Source organism: Ictidomys tridecemlineatus, chromosome 16 (assembly GCF_052094955.1).
Source record: "Ictidomys tridecemlineatus isolate mIctTri1 chromosome 16, mIctTri1.hap1, whole genome shotgun sequence".
NCBI lineage: Eukaryota > Metazoa > Chordata > Mammalia > Rodentia > Sciuridae > Ictidomys > Ictidomys tridecemlineatus.
Window position 1 is genome coordinate 45592354 of NC_135492.1, and position 21665 is coordinate 45614018.

Genomic DNA, 21665 nt, shown 5'->3' on the forward strand with positions numbered 1-21665 from the left:
ATGACATTAGGATGGCCTGGAAACCTGATTCATCAGAGAAGAACACATGAAAAATCTCCATCTTGAACATGCCGCTGCTCAAAGGAATGTGCTAGTCCTTGTGAATGTGAACCCTCCTTTCAATGCTGATGCTGAGCTTGGATATTTCCTTGTTGGCAAAACGTGACGCATCATCCCTTACTGCTGCAGGACTGATGGAAGCCCGTGTTCCCTGGGATGCTAAGAGACAATTCAGGGGACATAAAACACATCCCCAGGCTCAGGGGTCAGACAGACGGGGATTAAAATTCCAGCTCTGAGAGTTGGAGAAGGAACATGACTCCCCTGAGCCTTACGGCAGTGACTCTCCATGTGAAAAATGGGGACATTACCAACCAGTTCAAGGAGGATTATTAGTAAGACCTTTTTTGTTTGGTTTAACATGCAGATGTGACTGTAGTGTGGCTGAGTGAGGCTCCCTAGTGGTCCCATTGCCCTGGGTTCCAGTCTGGACTTCTCCCAGGGATGGTGCACCAGTTCTGCAGGCTCGGGGCTGCCCCCTCCCTTCAGCTCCCTGAACTGCAGCCCCTGGGCCTTGCTCATCTCCATCCTCCCGAGAATCTCCCCTCCCAGGGTCTGAGAAGCTCCTCGCCCGTTCATGAGGGTCTGCACTCAGAGGCCACCTCTTCAGAACAGGCCTCCTGGGCATCACAGTCTGCAGCACGTCCCCTCTGCTGAGCTTTCTTTTATGCCATATCCTTGTGGCCTGGCCACAATCTGACATGAGTGAGATGTCTCTGTTTGGCTCTGCTCAGAGCCCACTTCATCTCCAGCCCTCAAGAGACACGACCGACGGCCATCACTGGTTAATTCACACCTTACACAAGACCTGGTATAGAGGAGGTGCTCACAGCACCTTCACCGCTCAGATAAAGAATGTGCACAGGCCTGGCACAGGGCATTGCTCAGTGGAGGCCTCAGCACTGAAGGTCGGCGCCAGGCTGACCACGCTTACCTCGATCTGTGCCGTGTGCTTGGCATAGAACTCCAGAGCTTCGTCTCCATCCACCTGGCCACCAGGCTTCAGCATGGTCTGAAGTTCTTTGTTGTGCCGAGCCAACTAGAACACAAGTACAGAAACACAGGGGCGACATCTCCACAACAGGAATGCATGAGCTCTTTCTAGCTACGAGTTTCAAACAGTGCATCGCAACCAGCAGCAAGCAGAGGGCAAAGGAGCTGGGAGGCTTGCTACCTTCTCTCCAGGTGCCTCTGCATGGGGGTCACTTGGAGAGCCTGGTAGAAAAGTCCTGGAAGCTCATACAGAGTCCTTGCTTCCCCTTGGTTTCATTTCTTTTCTTTTTACAGGGAGCAGGGGGTAGCAGAGATTTAACCCAAAGGGGCTCGGCCTCTGAGCCAGATCCCCAGCCCTTTTCATTTGTTATTTTGAGACAGGATCTTGCTAATTGCTGAGGGCCTTGCTAAATTGCTGAGGCTGGCTTTGAACTTGCGATCCTCCTGTCTCGGCCTCTGGAGCTGCTGGGATTACAGGGCGTGCCACTTCATGAAGGTCCCCTGATTTCTATGTAGACAGGAGGGTTTTCTGGACAGTCCTGCAGAGCCTCCATGTGGAATGTTCAGAAGCCCTTTTGGAGGTCAGATGCTAATCATGGGATAGAAATGGGGTGGGGACCTACCAACCTCGGGCCCAACCCCATCATTGCTTATAGCCGGGTCTCTGCTCGAGGGACAAGGGGGACAGGAAACAGGAGCTGAGCTACGGCCTGCCCAGACCCCCCAAAAATCCAAGAGACATCAGCACCCGGAAAGAGGATTAAGAACCTCCTACAGGGAACAGGATAAAGAAAGGAGACACTGGGATGCCAGGGCACGGAGCATCACCCTATCCCCCAAGGCAGAAGGAAGTCCTAACGACAAGTTCCCACGGACCTCACATACGGCTGGGGGAGAAGCTGGAGTTTACTCCTTTAGATTGTTAAGAAACTTGGCTGTATTTATAAGAAAGGCTGGGACGCCTTTCACAGGACTCCAGACAAGATCATAAACCACCGACTGTTACTGCCCAGGGGTGGGTGCTTATAAGGGGGATTTCCAAGTCTGTGACCTCAGCACAGAAAAGTCCTGGGCCTCAGATCAGATGCCAAAACTCCCGGGAGCCACACTCTCATGAGTGCAGCCAGCCCTCAGAGAAGGCCATCAAGGAGGGCCAGTCCCAGGCCCACAGCCCTCAGTTCCGGAAGGCCCTTGGGCTTGGAATGGTTGGTGGCCTTGGGCGCAGAGTCTGCAGGGGCGTAGGAGCTCATACCTGGTGTGCTAATATGTAGATGTTGTGCCCCACATTCCTGGGGGAGGCAGCTCCGTCCTCACCATTTTCTCCATCCTCAAATTCGACTTCGCCTTGCATGTAAGCCTTCTTGATCACTTCCACCTGCAAGAAGGGCCGAGGGGACCCTCTGAAGACTGGCGTCTGTAGCACCCAGGTGGTAATCTTCCCTCTGGGGCAGATGCTGCTCACCCAGTGCAGCAGCATTTCCTAGCGGGCTTGGAACGCAGCCTCAGAATCCTCCTAACACTGCTGCAAGCAGTCGAGACCTTTACCCTCCACAGACAAGAAGCAAATTCATTTACTCTACTTGGAGCAAGAGATATTCTATGGCTCCTAATTTAAAAGGGGGCAATGGCTATAAAAGCACTTTGAAAAGGCAAATATGATATAAATGTAAGTTAGAAGCCTGAATTTTCCTATCTCCACATTTCTTTCCATCAACTCTCCTTAATCCCAATTTTGTCCTTTTAGGAAAAATCTGCTAAGAAATCCATTTGTTTTCAGAACAGCTTGTTTTCTTTTTTTTTTTTTTGGTGCTGGGGATTGAACCCAGGGTCACTCCACCACTGAACTACACCACCTTTTTGCAACAGGTCTTGCTAAATTGCTGAGGCTGGCCTCAAACTTGTGATCCCCCTGTCCCAGTCTCCTGAGTCACTGGAATGTGCATAACTGTGCCTGGCTGTGAAATATTTTTCTTATTCAGTTCCCTTCCCTGACAAGCCTACACTATGTGAAAATAATAGACAACTAGTAACATCTATTGACCGCTTCTCCTTGGTGCCAGGCACCGTGCTTACTATTTTCATGTTCTTTTTAAAAATGTAATGCTCATAGGGCTGAGGCTCTGGTTCACTCGGTAGAGTGCTTCCCTCGAATGTGCAAGGCCTTGGGTTCAATCCCCAGCACCACCCCCCCCCAAAAAAAAATTAATGCTCACAAACATTTTATAAAGTTACCAGAGGTTCCATTTCTTTATGGACAAAGACACTAAGAGAAAAGAACACTGATGAAGTCACAGTTAATGAGCTTGGACGCCTTCACAGTGCCACAGCTCTGTCCCTGGTTCTATGCACTTGGCTTGGCTCATGCCTCCAGCATCCTGGAGCCTTTCTGTCCCTATCTTGCTGTTTCCACTCACCTCACCTCCCAGGGAGCAGGAGCCAAGTCTGCCTGTATCCAGACCCTGCCCTAGTGCCCAGCACGGTGCCCTAGCTGATGGAGGGCCTGGCCAGGATTTATTAAATGAACAAATTGTTCAGGATTTCATCATTTAAAGAGTAAGAACACCTCCACCCCCTAAATCGTATGAAAGATTCATTTTTTTTTGTTTGTTTGTTGGTATTTTGGCTTTTTTGACGGTTCAGAAGGCAGTTTAGCCACAAGGCAGCAATCTGGAATTATTACTCATTACCCCAAATCAAACACGTGGAGAGCCACCCATTTCTGCACTGAGGCCAGTTCAGGCACTGGGTTGAACTTTGGAGACAAAGCCTCCTTCTCTGAGCTTTGATTCCTGCCAAGTTCCCTCCAATATCCAATCAGGCAGACAGCATGTTGTGTAGGATGCAGGGCCACAACACACACAGTGCACGCTTGCACACACACACTGGACATCTGAGCGTCCCTCTATCTAGACACTTAGAGCCATATTTGTTCCAGGAAGTCCGACTCCTCCTGTGAGCCAGAATGATGTTCTCCAAGCACAACGGGGCCAACCAGGAGCTAGAGGCAGCCACAGCATGGGGTGCTGGCATTTCCCCACCCAGGACAGGCCAGAAGAGCTGGGTGCTTTCTTAGTTCATGAACGGGATCTCTGCAAGGTCATGCTGACCCTACTCAAGAAAGATAACCCTGAGTCCCCAGCACTCCCAGTTATACAAGCTGTTACGCAAACGCACAGAGGACTCCCAGCTCGGGCTGAGACCTTATTCCCTGACCTCGGAGATCAAAGAACTGGGCTGCTCTTAACTTTAAATAAAGAAATACATGAAGGGACTTTGGCCTGTGCACATCTAGGTCAGCAGGAGGCAGAGCTGTTTTAATGCCCTCATTTAAGTCTGTCAGCTGCAGTTTGTTTGTATGGGGAAAAGTCCAAAAAGAGAGCTCTGCCCTCTGCTCTTGTCACCATCTCTGAACGCTCCTCGTCTGACAGTCTGCAGCCCCAACTCCAACCTGGAAGTCACAGCCCCCTGTGAATATCACCCCTCAAAAATAAACCAGATCGTGTTTTCTCCAAAGAAAACTCAAGCCAAGAAAGCACGCCAGCCACCCAAGAAACTTCTCTTCCATTGTCCAGACCACTGGCAACAAGAACGGATGTGATCTTGTCACCCCTGGACAAAGATGTGGCAAAAATATCAGCAAAGAATAGGGGTGAGCAGAAAAGGGGCTTCGATTCACAGAGGACTATCGTGTGTCAGCACTGCACTGGGCTAGATGTGAACCTTCTCATCTAGTCTTGAAAACAACGCTTTGGCCCAGGTGACTTCATCTTTCTTTTATGAATCAGGGAAGTGTGAGGTTGGAGAGGTCAAATGGCTGCCAAAACCTCACCGTAATGCATCTGAACTTGGCCAGTGAACTTGACCATGCTCTGCACCCAGTCCTCCATGAGCGGAAGACAGAGAAGGTGGCTTCTGGATGCTCCAGGGACAGGGAACACATGTCCAGTGCCCTACGCTTCACCTCCCCACCGGCTCAGGGGCCTGAATTGCAAGTTTTCTTCATCCTTCTGGTTTGATGAATCTTGAAGAAAGCTTCCTTGAGTGGGTCCCAGGTCCTACTTTGATGTTCCCAACTCACCAGCTCCTTCGGCCGCATGTTGTAGAGGATCCTCTCGGCATTCTCACTGTCGTGTCTGCTCTCCATGATGGCCAGCAGCAACTTGGAAGCGTTGTTCTAGTTGGAGAAAAGCCAGGGTGAGAGAGGCAGGGGAGATGCGAGGGCGGGGGACTCAGGTGTGCAGCCTGGCTAGTCAGACAGGCATCCACCTGGTGGGGAGAGGATGGCACAGACGCTCTGCAACAGGCAGAGGAGGTGCTACCTTCAGACCCCGCGACATGCACACAATCCGATTCAGGTCAAAGAGACACAGGTGTCAGCTGTTGGAAGACTAGCAAGTATTGGAATTCTAAACCTGGGTGTTGGCGGGTGCCAGTCACCCACCAGTCTCCATGGGGGATCGGTCCCAGGACCCCTGGGGAACCAAAACCCAGGGATGCTCAGGTCCCTTATAGAAAATGGTATAGTCTGTGCATATAACTGAGAACATCCTTCCAAATACTTCTTCTCTGGACTATTTATGATAATACATAACACAATGTAAAAGTACAAGGTCAATAATTGTTGCTGTGCTATATTTTTTTAGGAAATAATAACAAGAACAAGACTGTCTGTACGTTTTCAGCATAGGTGCAATAATTTTTCCTCAAATATTTTGATCCTGCGGTTGGCTGACCCTGCAGATATTGAGAGGCACACGTGGAGGCCTGACTGGACTGTCACTCTTGGTGACATGGCTGTGCACAGGCCCATGCTGACTTGATGCTCCTGAGGAGTGGAGTGGCAAGTTCTCTGCAGGGGCAGATGAGTGTAGGGACACTGCTGCTCAGCCCAGCAGGCCAGAGAAGACAAGGCAACCAGGATAGTTCTTCGTGGTCTGAAAATATTTCCATCAGTACCCATAACTCCAAATACCATGAGAGTACAACTAACACACTTAACCAGAGTGACCCAGAGGAACACTGCCTGCCTGCCTGCCAAGCTCTGTGTTCCCATCCTATTAACAGTGCCCATGTGGCTACACCCTGTGGATCTTGGCTTGACCTCACTTGAGGTCCTGGGCCATAAGGATTTCTATGCTTTTTGTTTATAGGACTCCAAAGATCTTGGTTTTTTTTTTTTGGGGGGGGGTGTTCCTCCCCAAGCTTCACAGCAGCTCAGTTAGGTTGCTGTGCTGTCATAAGACAGAACTTTCTATAATTATCCTCAGATCATCAGACTGTTGAATTAGTGGAACAGGTCACTGAAATGCTGCCCTGGAGCACATGAATGTCTCAGAGTAGTCCAGTGGCTGATAAACGGTGTGTTTGCACGATGCTCAAATCAGGTGTAAAGCAAAATTTCTCGAAAGGAGCTAAAACCACTGCCCCCTCCTCCCCCAAAAATCCATATACCCAAATCAACTAATTAGACCCTCCACTGAAGTATTAAAGAAAAAAATAAAAATAACTGGGCCTTCCATGCAACCAAAACAGAGCAGTTTTTCAGTGAACCCTGTAGTTCTGGGCCTTTCCATGATAATGACGAAGTGCTCAATGCTGTATGTGGCTGTAAGCAAGGGTACAGATCTCAACTCGCACCAACATGGGGACAGCTAGGAGGAAATGTGCTCAGTGACAATAACACCTTTGCACACACCAGGGTGGGTTTCAAGTACAAGTTTCAGAAGTGAACCTCTGGATTTTTTTGGGGGGGGGGGCTGGGTAGGGTGCTAGGAATGGAACCCATGGTCTTGTGCATGCTAGGCAAGTGGTCTACTGCTGCACTACACCCCAAGTCCTAATTCTTTGGATTATGTGAGAACCTTTGGAACCTCAAAGCAAGGGGAGAGTTTGGGGGCTCACTCAAGAAGTCACTTTCCGGGATGGTATATGTGTTGTTCACATATTTCAAAACCAGATTATAAACCCTGCAGCTTAGGGACCTTGAAAGCACTGCTTTTACTCTGAAAAGCTACTTCAGTGTTTACGGAGAGTCAAAAGCCGGTGGTGCTTCCGTATCAACTACATGAAGGCCTCCATTCACACATGGGTCATCATGGGCCTGAAGGCACATTCTCAGTGTACTGTCCTTACTTTAAACATTACTAGCCACCTTTCTGCTAATTCAGGACCGAATTTTTAAAAAAATGTATTATCCTGATTAAGTAAAAATGGATTTTTTGAGTTGCTAGATTGGTTGAAGCTTAGTACAACCAAACCTATCCTTTATCCTCAAAGGGGGAAAAATCTGGAAACCCCAGAGAGAAGAATCTTTCCATCGTCTCCCGGCCTGTAGCTTTTGGAATGTAGGCTTCTGGTTCTTGGATGCCAGGTTCGCTTCTCATCTCTTAGTGACATGTGACCTAACAATTGAAAACCTGGTACCTGCCCCAAGGCCCTTATTTGGATAGTGCCACATTTCAGTGAGTACATGTGACTTGGCTCTTTCATGCAGCTCAACAGAACCGCCACTACTACCTAGCTCAGGACCCTGATTGTGTCACGACGCAGCACCAGCACCCCTCCTCTCAGGTCTCTCAAACTTGCCTTCAGTTCTAACACGAGGTCCATGCGCTTCTTCCCCAGAGGGTTGATGTCGTTGAGGATCAGGGCTGTGATGATGTCGATGCCATTGGACTCGTGGGTGGCGATGCAGTTCTGGGCAGAGAGACACACAGACATTCACACAAATGCCGGACATAAATCAGAAGTCAAAGGCCAAGAGGCTCAGCGGCTATTTCAACACAACGTCTGCTGCTCCCAGCAATGTCTCTAGGGGAGGGCTGCAATTTTCCGTGAGAAAGTAGTAAAAATAAAAGATAGATGAAAATCTCTAGTTTCAGAATTAACAGTAAACAGCAGGAAAGTCCCCATGCATGCTAACTGATAAATTGGTCTCATCTGATCCAAATAGTAGTGTGCAGTAAGCTTTTGTTCTTAAAAGGAAAATACAGTGCGTGACTGATACCAGGGTCTGAGCCCTTTTTCCCCTTTAAAAGTGTATTCCATTCCCCTTGACGTCACTCATTTTGTTTTGGTGTCTTTGCTTAAGGCATAAGTTTGGAAAGCAAACTTCTGGTTTAATTCACACAATATCAAAATTAATCATCTTCCCAAAGCACAACCCCCTACAGCCTCTTGCTTTCCAGGCCTCAGTTTGGCAGAAGAGCAAACCCGAGGTTTTAAGGAAATTCCCTGCAATGTCAAAGAGAGCCTTTCCCTGAAGCCTGGGCATTTCTGTGCTCCTTCTCCTAGCTAGGACTGCACCATCGGCTCCATCAGGACACCAGGAGGGGAAAGCAGACGTAGCAAAACACTAGTCTCACATTCCCAGGTAACCGAGGCCAGGTTTTATGCAGGCCACCAGACGTCTGTGAAAAACTACTCTCCTTGGAGTGAAGGTCCTGTCTCTCCAGGTAACCAGCACTGCATGCCTTCCCGGCCACCTGAAGACTTGCTCTGCCCACCACAGCCAGAAAGGAGCTCCAGCGTAAAACTGTGAATCACACTCGGTCCCACACCAAGGCTCAAACTCACCCCCTCTTCCAGATGCCACCTACAAGCCACAACCCTATCAGGAAGAGAAGTTCCGGGCTCCACTCCACAGCACACTTCCAGGGGGCCAGAGACCCACCTGCTTTGCCTCAATATCCACAGCGTTATCATGGCAACTAGAAATGTCCTCATGTTGCTTTCAAGCTGTTTTGTGTGGAGACCTTGTCTCTATCTAAGTTCACATCACCTTCAAATAGCCTCTTTTTAATCTTTCCTGGTATTTACAATAAATCACCATTTTTTCTGGTGCTAATGTAGCACCCCTCTTCCACTTTATCACCGACCCCTAAAAAGTCAAGTTAGAGTTGAATGTCCAACCAAACCAAACCAACCCCAGAGGCCAAGGTCAAGCCCTCCAGAGTCCATCATTAGGTGAATCTTCTGAAGGCTGACAAAGGGGGGAGTGTTCTTTCCACCTCAAGTCCCACTGACTCCCTAGGGCAGCAGACAGATGTGAGGTGACTTCTGAACCAGCCTCTTTTTTTCCCCCTGTATTTTTATCGGTGTGTTTTAACCATATCTAACGGCAAGACTTGTTGTTACCTATCTGTACATGCACAAAACAAAACCATATAATTTGGCCAACATCATTTCCCATTTCCTCTCCTCCACTGATATCCCTTCTGTTTTCATGAGACCTGAACTAGTCTCATCAACACTTCCAAAATGATAAAGCAATTGCAGATGGAATCACCTGGTTTTCATGGCAAGGTCCCTGACAGTATTCAGTCAGACTTTCCAGGGTTTGATTGATAAGCGCGACATTCTTCTCGTTGATGTACAGTCCAAGGAGCCCAAGGCCACCAGTCGTGCTCCCACAAATACAGTCCAGAAACTGCAGCGTCTCACACACCAAATTGTAGTTGGTCTTGTTATTTTGGCAACGAAGGAAGTTCTGCAGGTGGAGGTTGGGGAGAGAAGAGGGTCAAGGTCACTGCCATGCTTACAATCTCTAACAGGTTGTGCCCTGGACTGGTCAGCAATTAGGCAGACAGATGCAGCATGGGACAGAGAGTCTGTATGATTCCCATGATGGTCCACTAACCATGATGGACTTAATGAGTGGCAATGGCCATGAATGGTGTGGCTTGCTCTCCAGGGTTTCTGCTTGGGATGTAGTGGAGGAGGGCTTCTCCTTGTAGTCCAGTTCCAACTCTTCCAGTCTTTTCGAGTTCTCATTTCTCCATTTAATTCTTACCCCTCTGTACCCCTCCCTCTACCAACCTCCCACTCAGTGATGTCTGACATTTTAAAGGTGGTTCAAAACTACACTAGGATTTCATCTCCCTCTAGTCAGAATTCCAACCATCAAGAACACAAACAATAATAAGCATTGGTGAGAAAGTGGGGGAAAAGGTACACGTGTACATTGTTGGTGGGACTGCGAATTAGTACAACCACCCTGGAAAGCCATACAGAGACTCCTCAAAAAACCAGGAATGGAACTACCACATGACCCAGCCATCCCACTCCTCTCTCTATATCTAAAAGAAGTAAAATCAACAGACCACGGTGACACAACATGCGCGTGAGGGCTTACAGGAGCACGATTCCCACCAGCCAAGCTAGAACCAGCCCAGATGCCCATCAACAGATGCATGGGTCAAGACAATGTGGTGTATGTACACAATACACAATGGAGTTTTAGTCAGCCATAGAGAAGAATGAAATTATGGCATTTAGAAAATAAAAAGAAAAAAGGGATGGAAATGTAGAACATCATGTTAAGTGAAATAAGCCAGATTCAGAATGTCAAGGGCTGAATGTTTTCTATCATATGTGGAAGCCAGAGAGAAATAAGGGAAAAAAGTGTGCGTGCATGTGTGTGTGTGTGTGTGTGTGTGTGTGTGTGTGTGTGTGTAAAGATATCATTAAGACAGGAAAGATAAGAGGAGCAGAAGAAGGAAATTGGGGGGGAAGGGAAGAAAGGTGGGAAAAGCAGAATGAAGGTAGGAAAATTATGCTCTGTGTGTGTGTGTATAAGTCTACCACAGTGAATTCCACCTTTGTGCATCTGTATCACTACCAAGAGCCAATCAAATAAATTTAGATAAAGGAGTGAAAGGAAGACCAAGAGGGAGAAGAAGGAGAATATCAAGGGAGGGAGGAGAGAGAAGGAAAGGTGGGGGACTTGGGAATGAAATGGAGTATATCAAATACCCTGCACGTATTATTTTTTTTTTTTTTCAAAATGAACCCAATTCTTATATATATATCTGTAGTGCACTAAAAAAAGAAAAAAAGAGATGATGGTGCAGCCTGGGTGCTGAACACGCATAGCCTAGCAGTGGGGACAGTTCCCCATGGAATTAGATGTTACAGGTTGGTTTATGGGCCATGGAGGGAGCCTAGATTATCCTGCTTGGCCATTCCCATTCTTAAAGCACGGGGAAATAATAAGGTGATATTTTTCATCTCACGGTTATAAAAGTGACACCTTATTTACTGCAGAAAATGAAAAACAGAAAAAGATAAAATCACAAGATGATATGAACATAACCTCTGACTTGGTAATTCCACGTTTGTGAAATACTCATTTTTACTAACAAAGTATGTGCATGGGGTGCTCACCACAGCACTGTTGATAGTGGTGAACAACTATAAGTAACCTCAAGGGGTGTGGTGGCACATGCCTCTACTCCCCACAGCTTGGGAGGCTGAGGCAGGAGGATCACGAATTCAAAGCCAGCCTCAGCGACTTAGTGAGACCCTGTCTCAAAATGAAAAATCATAATTTTCAAAAGACACTGGGGATGTGGCCCCCGAGTTCAATTCCTGCTATAAAAAACAAAACAAAACAAACAAAAACCTCAATGCCTACCAATTGAGGTGTAGTTAAAAATAAAAGTCAGGGGCTGGGGTTGTGGCTCAGTGGTAGAGTGCTTACTTGGCTTGTGTGAAGCCCTGGGTTCAATTCTCAGCATCTCATACAAATAAATAAATTAAATAGAGGTCCATCAATGACTTAAAATAAATAAATAAGTAAATAAATAAAAGACACTACCCATATCATTCATGGTTGTAAACTAGAAAGACCAAGCCCATCAATGTGTGTCATAAGGAAAGATCTAGGGCACAGTGTTAGGTTAAAAAGAAATTGGCAAATAGGTTAATTGGTGACACAAACACATTTGTATTAAATGTTTCCTTTTAAATATAAAGAAAAAAGTCTGAGATGATGCTTCTTGGATAGAAGAAAGAGAAGTCTGAACTAAAACTATTTTTTTATTCCTTTATGCACTTTTTATTTTTTTATGGTTGTAATGCATTCCACTATTGTCATGTATGTAAGAAATTAAAAAAAAAACACGTGTATTTTTGTTTGAACCTTTATAAAGAGGATATATTCACGTATTCCTGAAGTCAAGGATTGTTTTTCTCAGGACTACAGGCAGCCAGAGGAGGGTTTCAGACCCATATTACCCACTCCTCTGGGAGGGTGCTGTTGCCTAAGGGCCTGGAGGAGCCCCTGGCCAGGTCTGGTGGAGGAGCACTGGGTGGAGAGGGCCTCCTTCTCAGCATCTCCTTCATATTCCAGTCACTGTTCCCACCACACCCTGCTCTGCTCATTGGGGCCACCTGAATGACCACACCCTCTCTGCTTGGTGACAGCTGGGTTCCCACCACACCCCTCTCTGCATTGAGCTTGCTGCTCATCAAGCACTCTGTTCTTTTGCTTCTGGGGCTCCAACTGCGCCATCCCCCTGCCTCCACCCCCTCTAGGATGTGGCCAGCCCCCAGACGCTGCAGCCCCACCTCTGTGACACAGCTCTAGATGGCTTTCCCCAGAACCATATTGACAGCACCGAGTCCCCAGGCAGCTGGCACGGGGGCTGGTGCCTCCTGGGCACTTTACAAATGCTGGCTGAATCTCTGCATTTCACGGGACAGAGGAAGGAAAGGGCCCTGGGGAAGCCGCCTGCTAATACTGCACCCACGTTTCCAGCTCCCCATGGAGGCCAGCTAGCTGCCCTTTCTCCAAAGCCTGTCCCATTTCCCAGGGTTTCTGAGGCGACTTGCTGGAACCTCCCATTCCCTAATTCAGACCCCTGTCCTCTTGTCCTCTACAAACACAGAGGGATGCTGTCAGCGTACCCAGGGGCTGCTCCCACGTGCTGCCAGCACCAGCCACCTGCTGTGCTGGAGAAGTCTTCCCATCAGCCAGGCCAGGCAGAGAGAGAGTAAGTAGGGAAGGACAGGGAAAGAAGCGAAGGCCCCAAGCCCAGGCTTAAGTCTACCCAGAGATCTGGACCTGCTTTCCTTAGAGCAGCAACTGCCACTTGGCACAAACTCCGTGGTGGCCTCTCTACTGTACATTTACCAACAGCAAAGTTTAGGTTGTACACAGGACAAGAGGCTCTGGGCAGGAGCCCGGGGGCTGCCGCTTCAGGAGGCCCGTTCCTTCTCTCTAGTCAATATGCTCTTCTCAAACCAGGGAGCCAGAAACCCCTCCAGAGACAACTCCACTTCCCTGGGACCCACTGCCAGGACGGAACGCTAGAAACAGGTGTCAGTCACAAGAGTGGATCCCCACGGAAAACCGTCACAGGGGAACTGCACTCCTGAAAATCTGATTTCACTGGGGCAAGTTCACCACCTGAAGGATTTCGTGGAAGGTGTTTTTGTTTGTTTGGTGGCCCTGGGAAATGAACCCGGGCACTCTCCCACTGAGCCACATCCTTGGTCCTTGTCATCCTCCTGCCTCAGTCTCTCCAGTAGCTGGGTGTGTGCCACCACACTCAGCCTGACTTTGTGGGAGTTTTGACCTACATCCTTGTGACCCATGGGTCCCGTTCACTGGCTTTCTCACTGGGCCTGTAGAACCTTGGGAGAGGTCCCTGGAATACCCCCACCTTCCAGGGCTCTTACAGACGGAGGGGGGCCTCTAACACTCTCTGGTTTCCACTCTGAACAGAGCAGCTTTACTCTCATCTGCTCAGTGCATTTCTGCATAAATGTTCTTCAAACAAAGGATTCTATGGCTTAAAAAAAAAAAAGGAATTTGAAAGCACCAAATTGGATCATCTTTATATACCTTGAAATTAAATTACCAGGTCTTTTTTCCCCAAATATATGAAAATATCTTTTAACCCCTCCCCACAGCACCGTATCTCACAGAGCTGCAGACAGGAGAATCAAGTTGGAAAGACTTCATTAGGAGGAGCTTCTGCCTGTGGGCTTCCCGGGGCGCTATTCTGAAGGACAGTTGTGGGAAGAGCTAGAGTATGAAACTACAATTCTGAAGACTTCCAAATAAGAAATAATGAATTTTAGGCCTCACTCTACTCCCCCTGTGGAGGAGGGCGCGTGTGCTGGCGAGGGAGAGCTTGGGAGGTGAAGAGCAGGGCAGGGGCACCACCCAGGACCATAACCGGGAGGCTCACGGCTCTGCCCTGGGTGGCAGGAGGGTCCACCTGGGCAGCCCTGGGCGTGGTGAGCGCAGAACTCCCATATCATCACCCCCGAGAAGCCCTCCGGGGCCGCACACACGGGGCGGCCCCCTTCCTCTGACCTGGTGAATGCCCTATGATGAACTCGTGCAACACCCAGCACTGGCTGCCATCTCTGGTGGGCCCACGGGCTCCCGACCAGACACTCAGGACTGTGACGAGGTCCCGTCACCAGGTGCCCCATAACTGTTCACTGGCACAATCATCCCATCCCTGCTTCCCTACTGGTGCCCACTGGTGATGTCACACAGAGGAGCAGCACAGGGAACTGTCACTATGCTTAGTCTAGAAATGGCCCCAGAAGCAGGGTGGGCCCTTTACCCACAAAGATGCCACACCCAGCCACCCTGGCTCCCCAGGGCACTAACTCCACCTTCACAGGCCTCCTTCAGAATTAACGGGGTCCCTTATAAGACAGAGGGGCAGATGACATCTGGGCACAGTCACCTTTCAGACAGTGGGACCAGCTAACAAGGCAACAGTCACACCGGGGTGTCCGGGCAGGAGCGTCTTGCTCCACTTGACTGAGCCACGCAGGTCCAACCAGGGGTCTGGAACTAAAGTGCTCTCGGCCACAGGAAGGGAGCTTGCAGAGGGGCTAGAAAACTGACAGGCAGGATCCCACACGCAGGGGTTGACAGAGTGCACAAAGGTCAATGGCTGATATCAACCAGCAGCAGGAGAAAGACCCTGGCCCCATCTGGAGGGACTGACTCTGCCTCAGCCACTCATACCCCCTGGCCCTGCGGGTTCAGCGTGGCCACCTGCAGAGTCTGTGGGCAATCTCTTCCTTTTAAGTCGTGGGTCAGACTTGGCCAGACAATGACCTCAGATCTGAGATGCTTTTTCCAAATTCTGGCTCTTCACTCCTCTGCCTTCCTCCATAACAAGTCCTTCCTATCTGGCTGATCCCCACAGAGACTGGGTGGCAGCAACTCACAGTGGCAACACCAAATGGTCTGCCACAGTCAATGTGTGACAGGCCATTGTGTCACCTGTGGGAAAGCCAGCAATGGCAGTACTTATAGGTGACACCTTGCCCTTGCCAGATGTGACTAGTGTCATTTCAGCCTCTGTTTTTTTCCCCTTTTTTATTCTAAGCTCAGAAACTCCCAGTGCTGACTGTGATCCTGGGAGGAAGCATTCCACGTGGGAGGAGCTGTCCAACATCTTTTCCTTATTCATCCTCCCTCTATTCGGGCAAACGCAGGTGGTGTCCTTGGGCTCAAGAGTTGGCAGCCAACCCAGGCAGTGGCCATGGGCCCAGGGCTCCAGAATGCTCTCCTGGGTGGGACTGGGCCTCCACATACCTGGGCCCATTTGGAAGAAAGAGGCCAGTCTCTGGCACCCAGCTGGGGCACTTTGGCTGGGAAACTCTGCAAGGGAGTTAGCGAGCCTCTGATGCAGCGTGTGGTCAGCAGCTCCGGCCTTGGGACACCTGGGTCCAAGGCCCTGTCCTGCCCTCCTTCCCGCATCCCCTGCCTGCACTTCAATTTTCTCATCTCTGAAGTACGACAACTACGTATGTAGTTACCCAAAGCCACACCATGGCACCCAGGGCACTCAGAAGACCCAATAAACCTTGGCTATGGTTATCATCCCCAAACAAGAAGTGAACAAAGAATTTCCAAGAGTGTGAGTAATGATTCCTGACTATCTGTGGAAACTCTGGAAGGCAACTACTCCATTCAACTGGTAGCCATGCTTTGCTTGAGGATGGGGATAACTGCTGAGAAATAAGATGTTAGGCAACCTCTTGGTACCAGCGTCACAGAATGTACTCACGTAATGGCACAGTCTACTACCCTCCTGGGGCAGATGGCACCTACCATCGCAGGTGTGGTCTGCCACTGACCGAGGTAATGTTGTGCAGTGTGCGACTGAGTTCATGAGAACTTTCTATGCACCTGATTTTGTAAGGCTAACATCTTTGATTTTTACTTGAGACTCTAGATGCTGCACAGTGACAGGCTACAAGATCCCCTCACTCACAGGCACCTCCCCTGGATGGGGACCGAGGCCTGGAGACTCCAAAGTCAGCCACCCATGCTGCAGCTCAAGCCAGCTGTCCGCAGGAGAGGTGCTGAAGTGTGGGAGGAAGGTGGCTGATGTCCCTCACCTGCCCGGGCCCTCACCTGCAGGTCTCGGTTGTGGTTTTCACAGAGCAGCTGCAGGAAGCGCAGGATGGGCTGCATGATGGTAATGACCGCGCTCATCTCCAGCTCGTCCTTGGTCTTGTCGGTGGTGGTCTGGGTGCCCTCCCCGGACTGGTAGTGGTCGTCGGGGTCAGCCTCCCTCCGGAAGGTGGTGAAGGCTTTCCTGGTGGCAGCAGAGGCCTCCAGGAGCTGATCCCGGACCTCTTCTGTTATCTGTGTCGTAGGCTCTTTGGCTGGAAGGCAAGCGTGAGATGATCAGTATTGGACATCCTCAGGAGCGCCATTCTCCTTTCCAAAGGGACCTCAGAAACCTGGGTCTCCACTGGAGACCCGTGAGGCTGGCACAACATCCTGGGAAGCCACAGTCTCCTCAGTCCTTAGGCAGGATAAGGGTGGAGTGGACCCTGGCCAGCTGCTCCTGGTCCCCGTGTCCCGTCTAGGCTAGGCCCATGTCTAGAGAAGAGCTTGGTACAGCTCTGTGGACCCCACGACCAAGGCTCTGGGTCTCGGGTCCTCCTTTGCACCCTGGTGAGCACCAGTGAACTCTATCTCAGGCAGCTGGGAGAGGCTCACCATGACGCCAAGCGGTCACCTAACACTGGTGGTCCTTTGTGTGGCTTGTCCGACCCAGTCCTCAGGATACCTGAGCTAAGTGTGGCATCGTCGTTAGGAGCACAGACTGCAGTCAGATCGCCTAGGCTCAGATGCCAGCTCCACACCTTCCAGCTGCATGTCCCTAACAAGTCAAGGACCATGTCTGGGCCTCTGCTTCCTCATTGGTAAAATGGAGACAGCGTTCTACTTAGTTTGCAAGGTTGGCTTGAGCTTTAGATGAACTGAACAGGAAGAGGGGCTCTGCTATGCTTTGGGTCTGCAAAGTTCCCCAGTGGGTTAAAGGCTGGATCCCCATCCCAATGTGCCATTGGAAGGTGATGGAATCTGTAAGAAGCATGGCCTCTTGGGACATCTTAGATTCACTGGGGGGATGTCCTAGAGGGGGACTGGAGGGCCTTGGTCTTTTCTGTTTTTCTGCTTCTTGGCCATAAGGTAGGTGCTTCTGCTCTGTCACATGCTCCTGTCTGACATGCTGCCTTAGGACTGGACCAAAAACAAAGAGGCCAACTGGTTATGGATCAAAACTTCCAAGTTAACCTTTTATCTTTATAACCTGATTATCTAAGGTATTTGTTATAGTGACAGAAAGCTGGCTAATATATGACTAATTCATTTCAGTCCTTAGGCATCCTTCATGTTTCTTCCATTTATCCCCATTCTAGACTAGTTGTTCTCAATCAAGGGAGATGTCTTCCCCAGTCCCACTCAGGGAATAATGACATTGTATCTGGAGACACATTTGGCTGAGGGTGGGGATGTGCTACTGGTATCTAATTGAGCAAAGGTCACATATGCTAATAAATATCTTATATAGCTGGGCATGGAGGCACATGCCCATAATCCCAGCAACTGGGGAGGCTAAGGAAGGAGGACCACAAGTTTAAGGCCAGCCTCAACAATTTAGCAAGACCCTGTCTGAAAATAAAAAAATAAAAAAGGGCTGGGGATGTAGCTCAGTGGTAAAGCATTCTTGGGTTGAAGCCCCAATACACTGAGAAAAGAATTTTAAATAAATAAATAAATAAATAAATAAATAAATACCTTATAATGCACAGGACAGTCCCTAAAACAAAGAAGCTTCCAAAGGTCAACAGTGCTGTGGTTGAGAAATCTAGCTCTAAACTTGAAAAGCAAGATTCACAATGGTTAATTTATTCAAGATTGTCTGATTCCCAAAACTGTGGGTCTTCCACTCCCTGTAGCACTACTGGGAGATGTCAGACAAAAAGCTCTGTCCTTTACAAAATAAGGAGAGATCACCTGACCAAGGACAGACACTGGTAGCTTTGTTTACTTGTTTGTTTGTGTGGCACTGGGGATTGAACTCTGAGCCACATTCCCAGCACCCCCTCCCCACCCACATCTTTTTAAAATTTTGGGACAGGGCCTTGCTAAATTGCTAAGAGTCTCACTAAGTTGCTGAGGCTAGCCTCAAATTTGTGATCCTCCTGCTTCAGCCTCTGGAGTCACTGGAATTTCAGGTGTGCACCATTGTGCCCAGCTCCCTAAGACACCAGTTTTAGAGTATGCATTACTCTAAGACTACATGGAAATGACAGGAAAAGAATATCCACAGATTCTCTACCGATAAAACCCTCAGCTTGACCAAAAAGAATGTCCACATATTTATTAAACAAGAAGACTCTCCTACGCAACAGGACTTCAGCTCATGTCACCTAGGGAGAATTACTTCAAAACCAGAGCAGTTGTTTTCTTCAGAGAATTCAGGTCGTGATGCATCCTAGAGTCTAAAAAATGATGAAAAAAACTTAAAGGAAACCAAGCCTCCTCTCCCTTTCCCAGGCCAGCAGATGGAAGATGGGGAGCATTACCTTTTTTTCGGGACGGGGCCTCCCTGTCCGCCTCATCATCTTTCTTTTTGTTTCCCAAGTCACTGGTGTTCACAGTCACAGTTGCCTTGATTTCCTGCTGGGCCATTTTCATTCGGTCATAAAAGACCTTAAAGAATCTCTCAGACTTCTTATCTTCTGTCAACCGGCAGAAAAAGGAGTGCTGGAGGGGCAAACACACAGAGTTTCAACACTAACAGGCCCCCCCGTAAGCCCCACTGGCCACCACACTGACTGGAGACCAGAGCCAGCCCCAAGCCTTGCAGAGGACCCAGGGTCGGCCCCAGGTGAAACATGGTGGCCCGACTCTCGCTCCCTGGGTCGAGCATCAGAGATCGTCAACACAGACTTCTAAACCTGTGGTGGTGGAGGAGGCACATGGGCTTTGGAAGCCTGCCCAGGGGTGGTGGGCAGACTGCAGCCTACTGAGAGCCGCTCCTCTACTGCAAGCACACAAAACAAGGCTGTTAACAATGAAAACGGAAAATGGTTTTGGAGACAAATGCAGGGCCATCATTTGCTCGAGGAGTCCCCTGGGCTCCTCCCCAGCACAGAGCCCCGTGAACAATGCACAGATGACTCAGATGGGCCACCTGCCCCACAGGCCTCCGTAACAGGTAAGGATGACACATTCTTAAGTCAGACTTAGTCAAAAGCACCCAGGGAAGGCCTGTGAGCGTAGATGCTTAGAGCTGGAGGGGCTGACGCTGGGCCGCAGCCATCTCAAAACCTTCATGGAAACGGTGGATTTTCCAGTAAGTGTCGAAGGGCAGGGAAGAGTGGTTAGAGGAAGAAGCTCCAAATGCACAGGTAGCCCGCCTCTTGGAGACACATTTGCTTTTGGACCCACTGCAAGCAATAGTATACACTGTTGATATGAAAACACAATATGGTATTTCAACTTCATTTATGAGTATTCTCTTTTCACCCCCTTGCAAGTTCCACACTGTTGTGAGTTATTTACATACAAATACAACACGGTCATTTCCAGCGGAATAAAACAAAGCTCCAAACAATGTATTTGCTTCTCCAGGTCGATCTTCCTGCCAATTTTGCATCTTCCCATTTGGAAAGATGGCGCTCCCCTGCATGGTGGTCTTTAGCTTCCAATCCTAGAAAAAACTCAAGCCTTACCAGCCCCTCGATCCCCCCAGGCTCCCCCACTGTAGCCTGTATCCACCTGCCAAGGGCTGATTCAGTCACCACCTGACTACTACACCTTCGTCTGCCACCACACAACCGCAGCCACTCTGGCCCTCTGACCCTCAGGCCACATTGACTGACATCTGTCCCATGAGCACTTCTCCATCAGGTCCCTGCTTCTCCCCTCCCCGGTCTTGACTTTGATGCTTCTTATACAGGACCAACTTCCTACCTGTGTTCTTTGGTCCTCCTGCCTGCCAATCACTCCCGAGTGCTCCCCCAGGCTCCATGTCTGCAGCTGCTTAGCCTTGAACCAAGCAGAAGTCTTGAGTGTGTGTCCTCCACTGTCCTTTACTGCCTTATTTCCTGCTAAGTTTCCTACTGTTCCTTCCACCCACCATCATGGGGTAGGCATCATGATTGGGGCATGGTGTCAGACACACGAGAGAAAACAGTGAGTGCAAAAAGAAAACCATAAAGCCAGAAGCCTGGTGAGAAACAGACACAGTACTGCCAGTCACCCTAAGGACCACTGACCACCCTATAACACAGCCTTCTGTCCCCATGAAAGTGACCCAAGAATGTGCTAGTGAACGGTCCTGTGGCAGACACGTGATGCCACTGCCCTAGTGTCTTGCTCTCCCTGGGTCCTCATCTTCTGGTCTCACCACAAACATCACTTTCTCAGTGAAGCCACCATGAATGTCACTTTCTCAGTGAAGCCATCTCTAATGCTCCCAGGCCAACTGCTGTGTTCTATTCTCTTCACTGCGGAACACTGTTGAGTCGCACCGCTGCTATATTTATCGTTCACCTGCTCACATCTGTCTCACACAGAGCAGAAGCTCTGGGAAGGCAGGTGCTTCACCTGTGATTGACAGCTGCCTCCAGAGCACCCTGAAGGGGCCTGGCACACGCAGCACTCCTTAAATGTCTCATGAAATAGTGACTCTAATAACTCAGAACGTGGTGGCTCCTCCTAAGTGGATCCCCCTGCTCAGATCTGTATACGGAGTGGACACGACACAAATAAGTGCCACCAAATAAATTAATTCTGGGAAATTGCTCAAATACCCGGAACCAAGTTTCAACCCTTCATCTCTTTTAGAGCCAACACACCCACAGATACAAGATGATGTACATGAGGGCAGAGAAAGCAACCTCCAGCTGCCTAATCTCAGGGACCCAACTTCTGCACCAAGACCCATCTTCCCACACCCAGGGTCACAGGAGGCTGCTCACTAGTGCGGTGGGCCACCAGAGGGCTGCCCCTTTAGGACACACCAGTCACCTCTCCAGCATGGAGGCTGCTTGACAAGCGGGTGGGGACGAGCTGGTCATTCAAGAAAACAAAAGCACTTTCAGTAAGAAACTAAATACGACAAATGAAGCCAGCCACCTGTCATCTACAACCGCTCAACCCGGCTGCAAACCACGCTGCTTAGCATCCAGCCAGCCCAGCCAGCCCACGTCAGCTGACACCTTCAGGGTAAGGGAAGCGCCTCTGAAATGGGAGAAGGGCAGGGGACGGAGGATTTTGTGCTTCTATATATGTTTCTGCAATGGACAGTATGTTTATTCTGTATTATTTATACCAGTCCTCAGTAATCCCTTAAGGACTGGAAACAGCTTTACCAACAGAAGGTGCTCAACAAAACAATCCAATGGATAACAAGCTCTAGAAGACACGAAGAAGATTAGAAAAGCAAAATTAGAAAAGGATGGGGATGGGCAGAGAGTCGATTCAGGGGAGTCTCAGGTTTGGCTCGAATCCCTGGCCACGGTCAGGCGGAAGCGAGAGGCCT

At 49.3% G+C, this 21665-nt stretch overlaps 1 protein-coding gene across 18 annotated transcripts in view; it reads right to left on the minus strand.

The window, feature by feature from the left end:
- The window catches only part of Itpr1 (inositol 1,4,5-trisphosphate receptor type 1), a 301702-nt gene that overhangs the window by 52906 nt on the left and 227131 nt on the right, over nt 1-21665 (minus strand). For all 18 annotated transcript variants that reach the window (XM_078033540.1, XM_078033553.1, XM_078033547.1 and 15 more), the window contains 7 exons: nt 18700-18880; nt 16232-16485; nt 9341-9541; nt 7639-7749; nt 5132-5227; nt 2306-2428; nt 995-1099 (listed from right to left, as the gene is read on the minus strand). In XM_078033540.1, the coding sequence (XP_077889666.1) occupies nt 995-1099; nt 2306-2428; nt 5132-5227; nt 7639-7749; nt 9341-9541; nt 16232-16485; nt 18700-18880 (1071 nt within the window). The remainder of the gene's footprint in view (nt 1-994; nt 1100-2305; nt 2429-5131; nt 5228-7638; nt 7750-9340; nt 9542-16231; nt 16486-18699; nt 18881-21665) is intronic.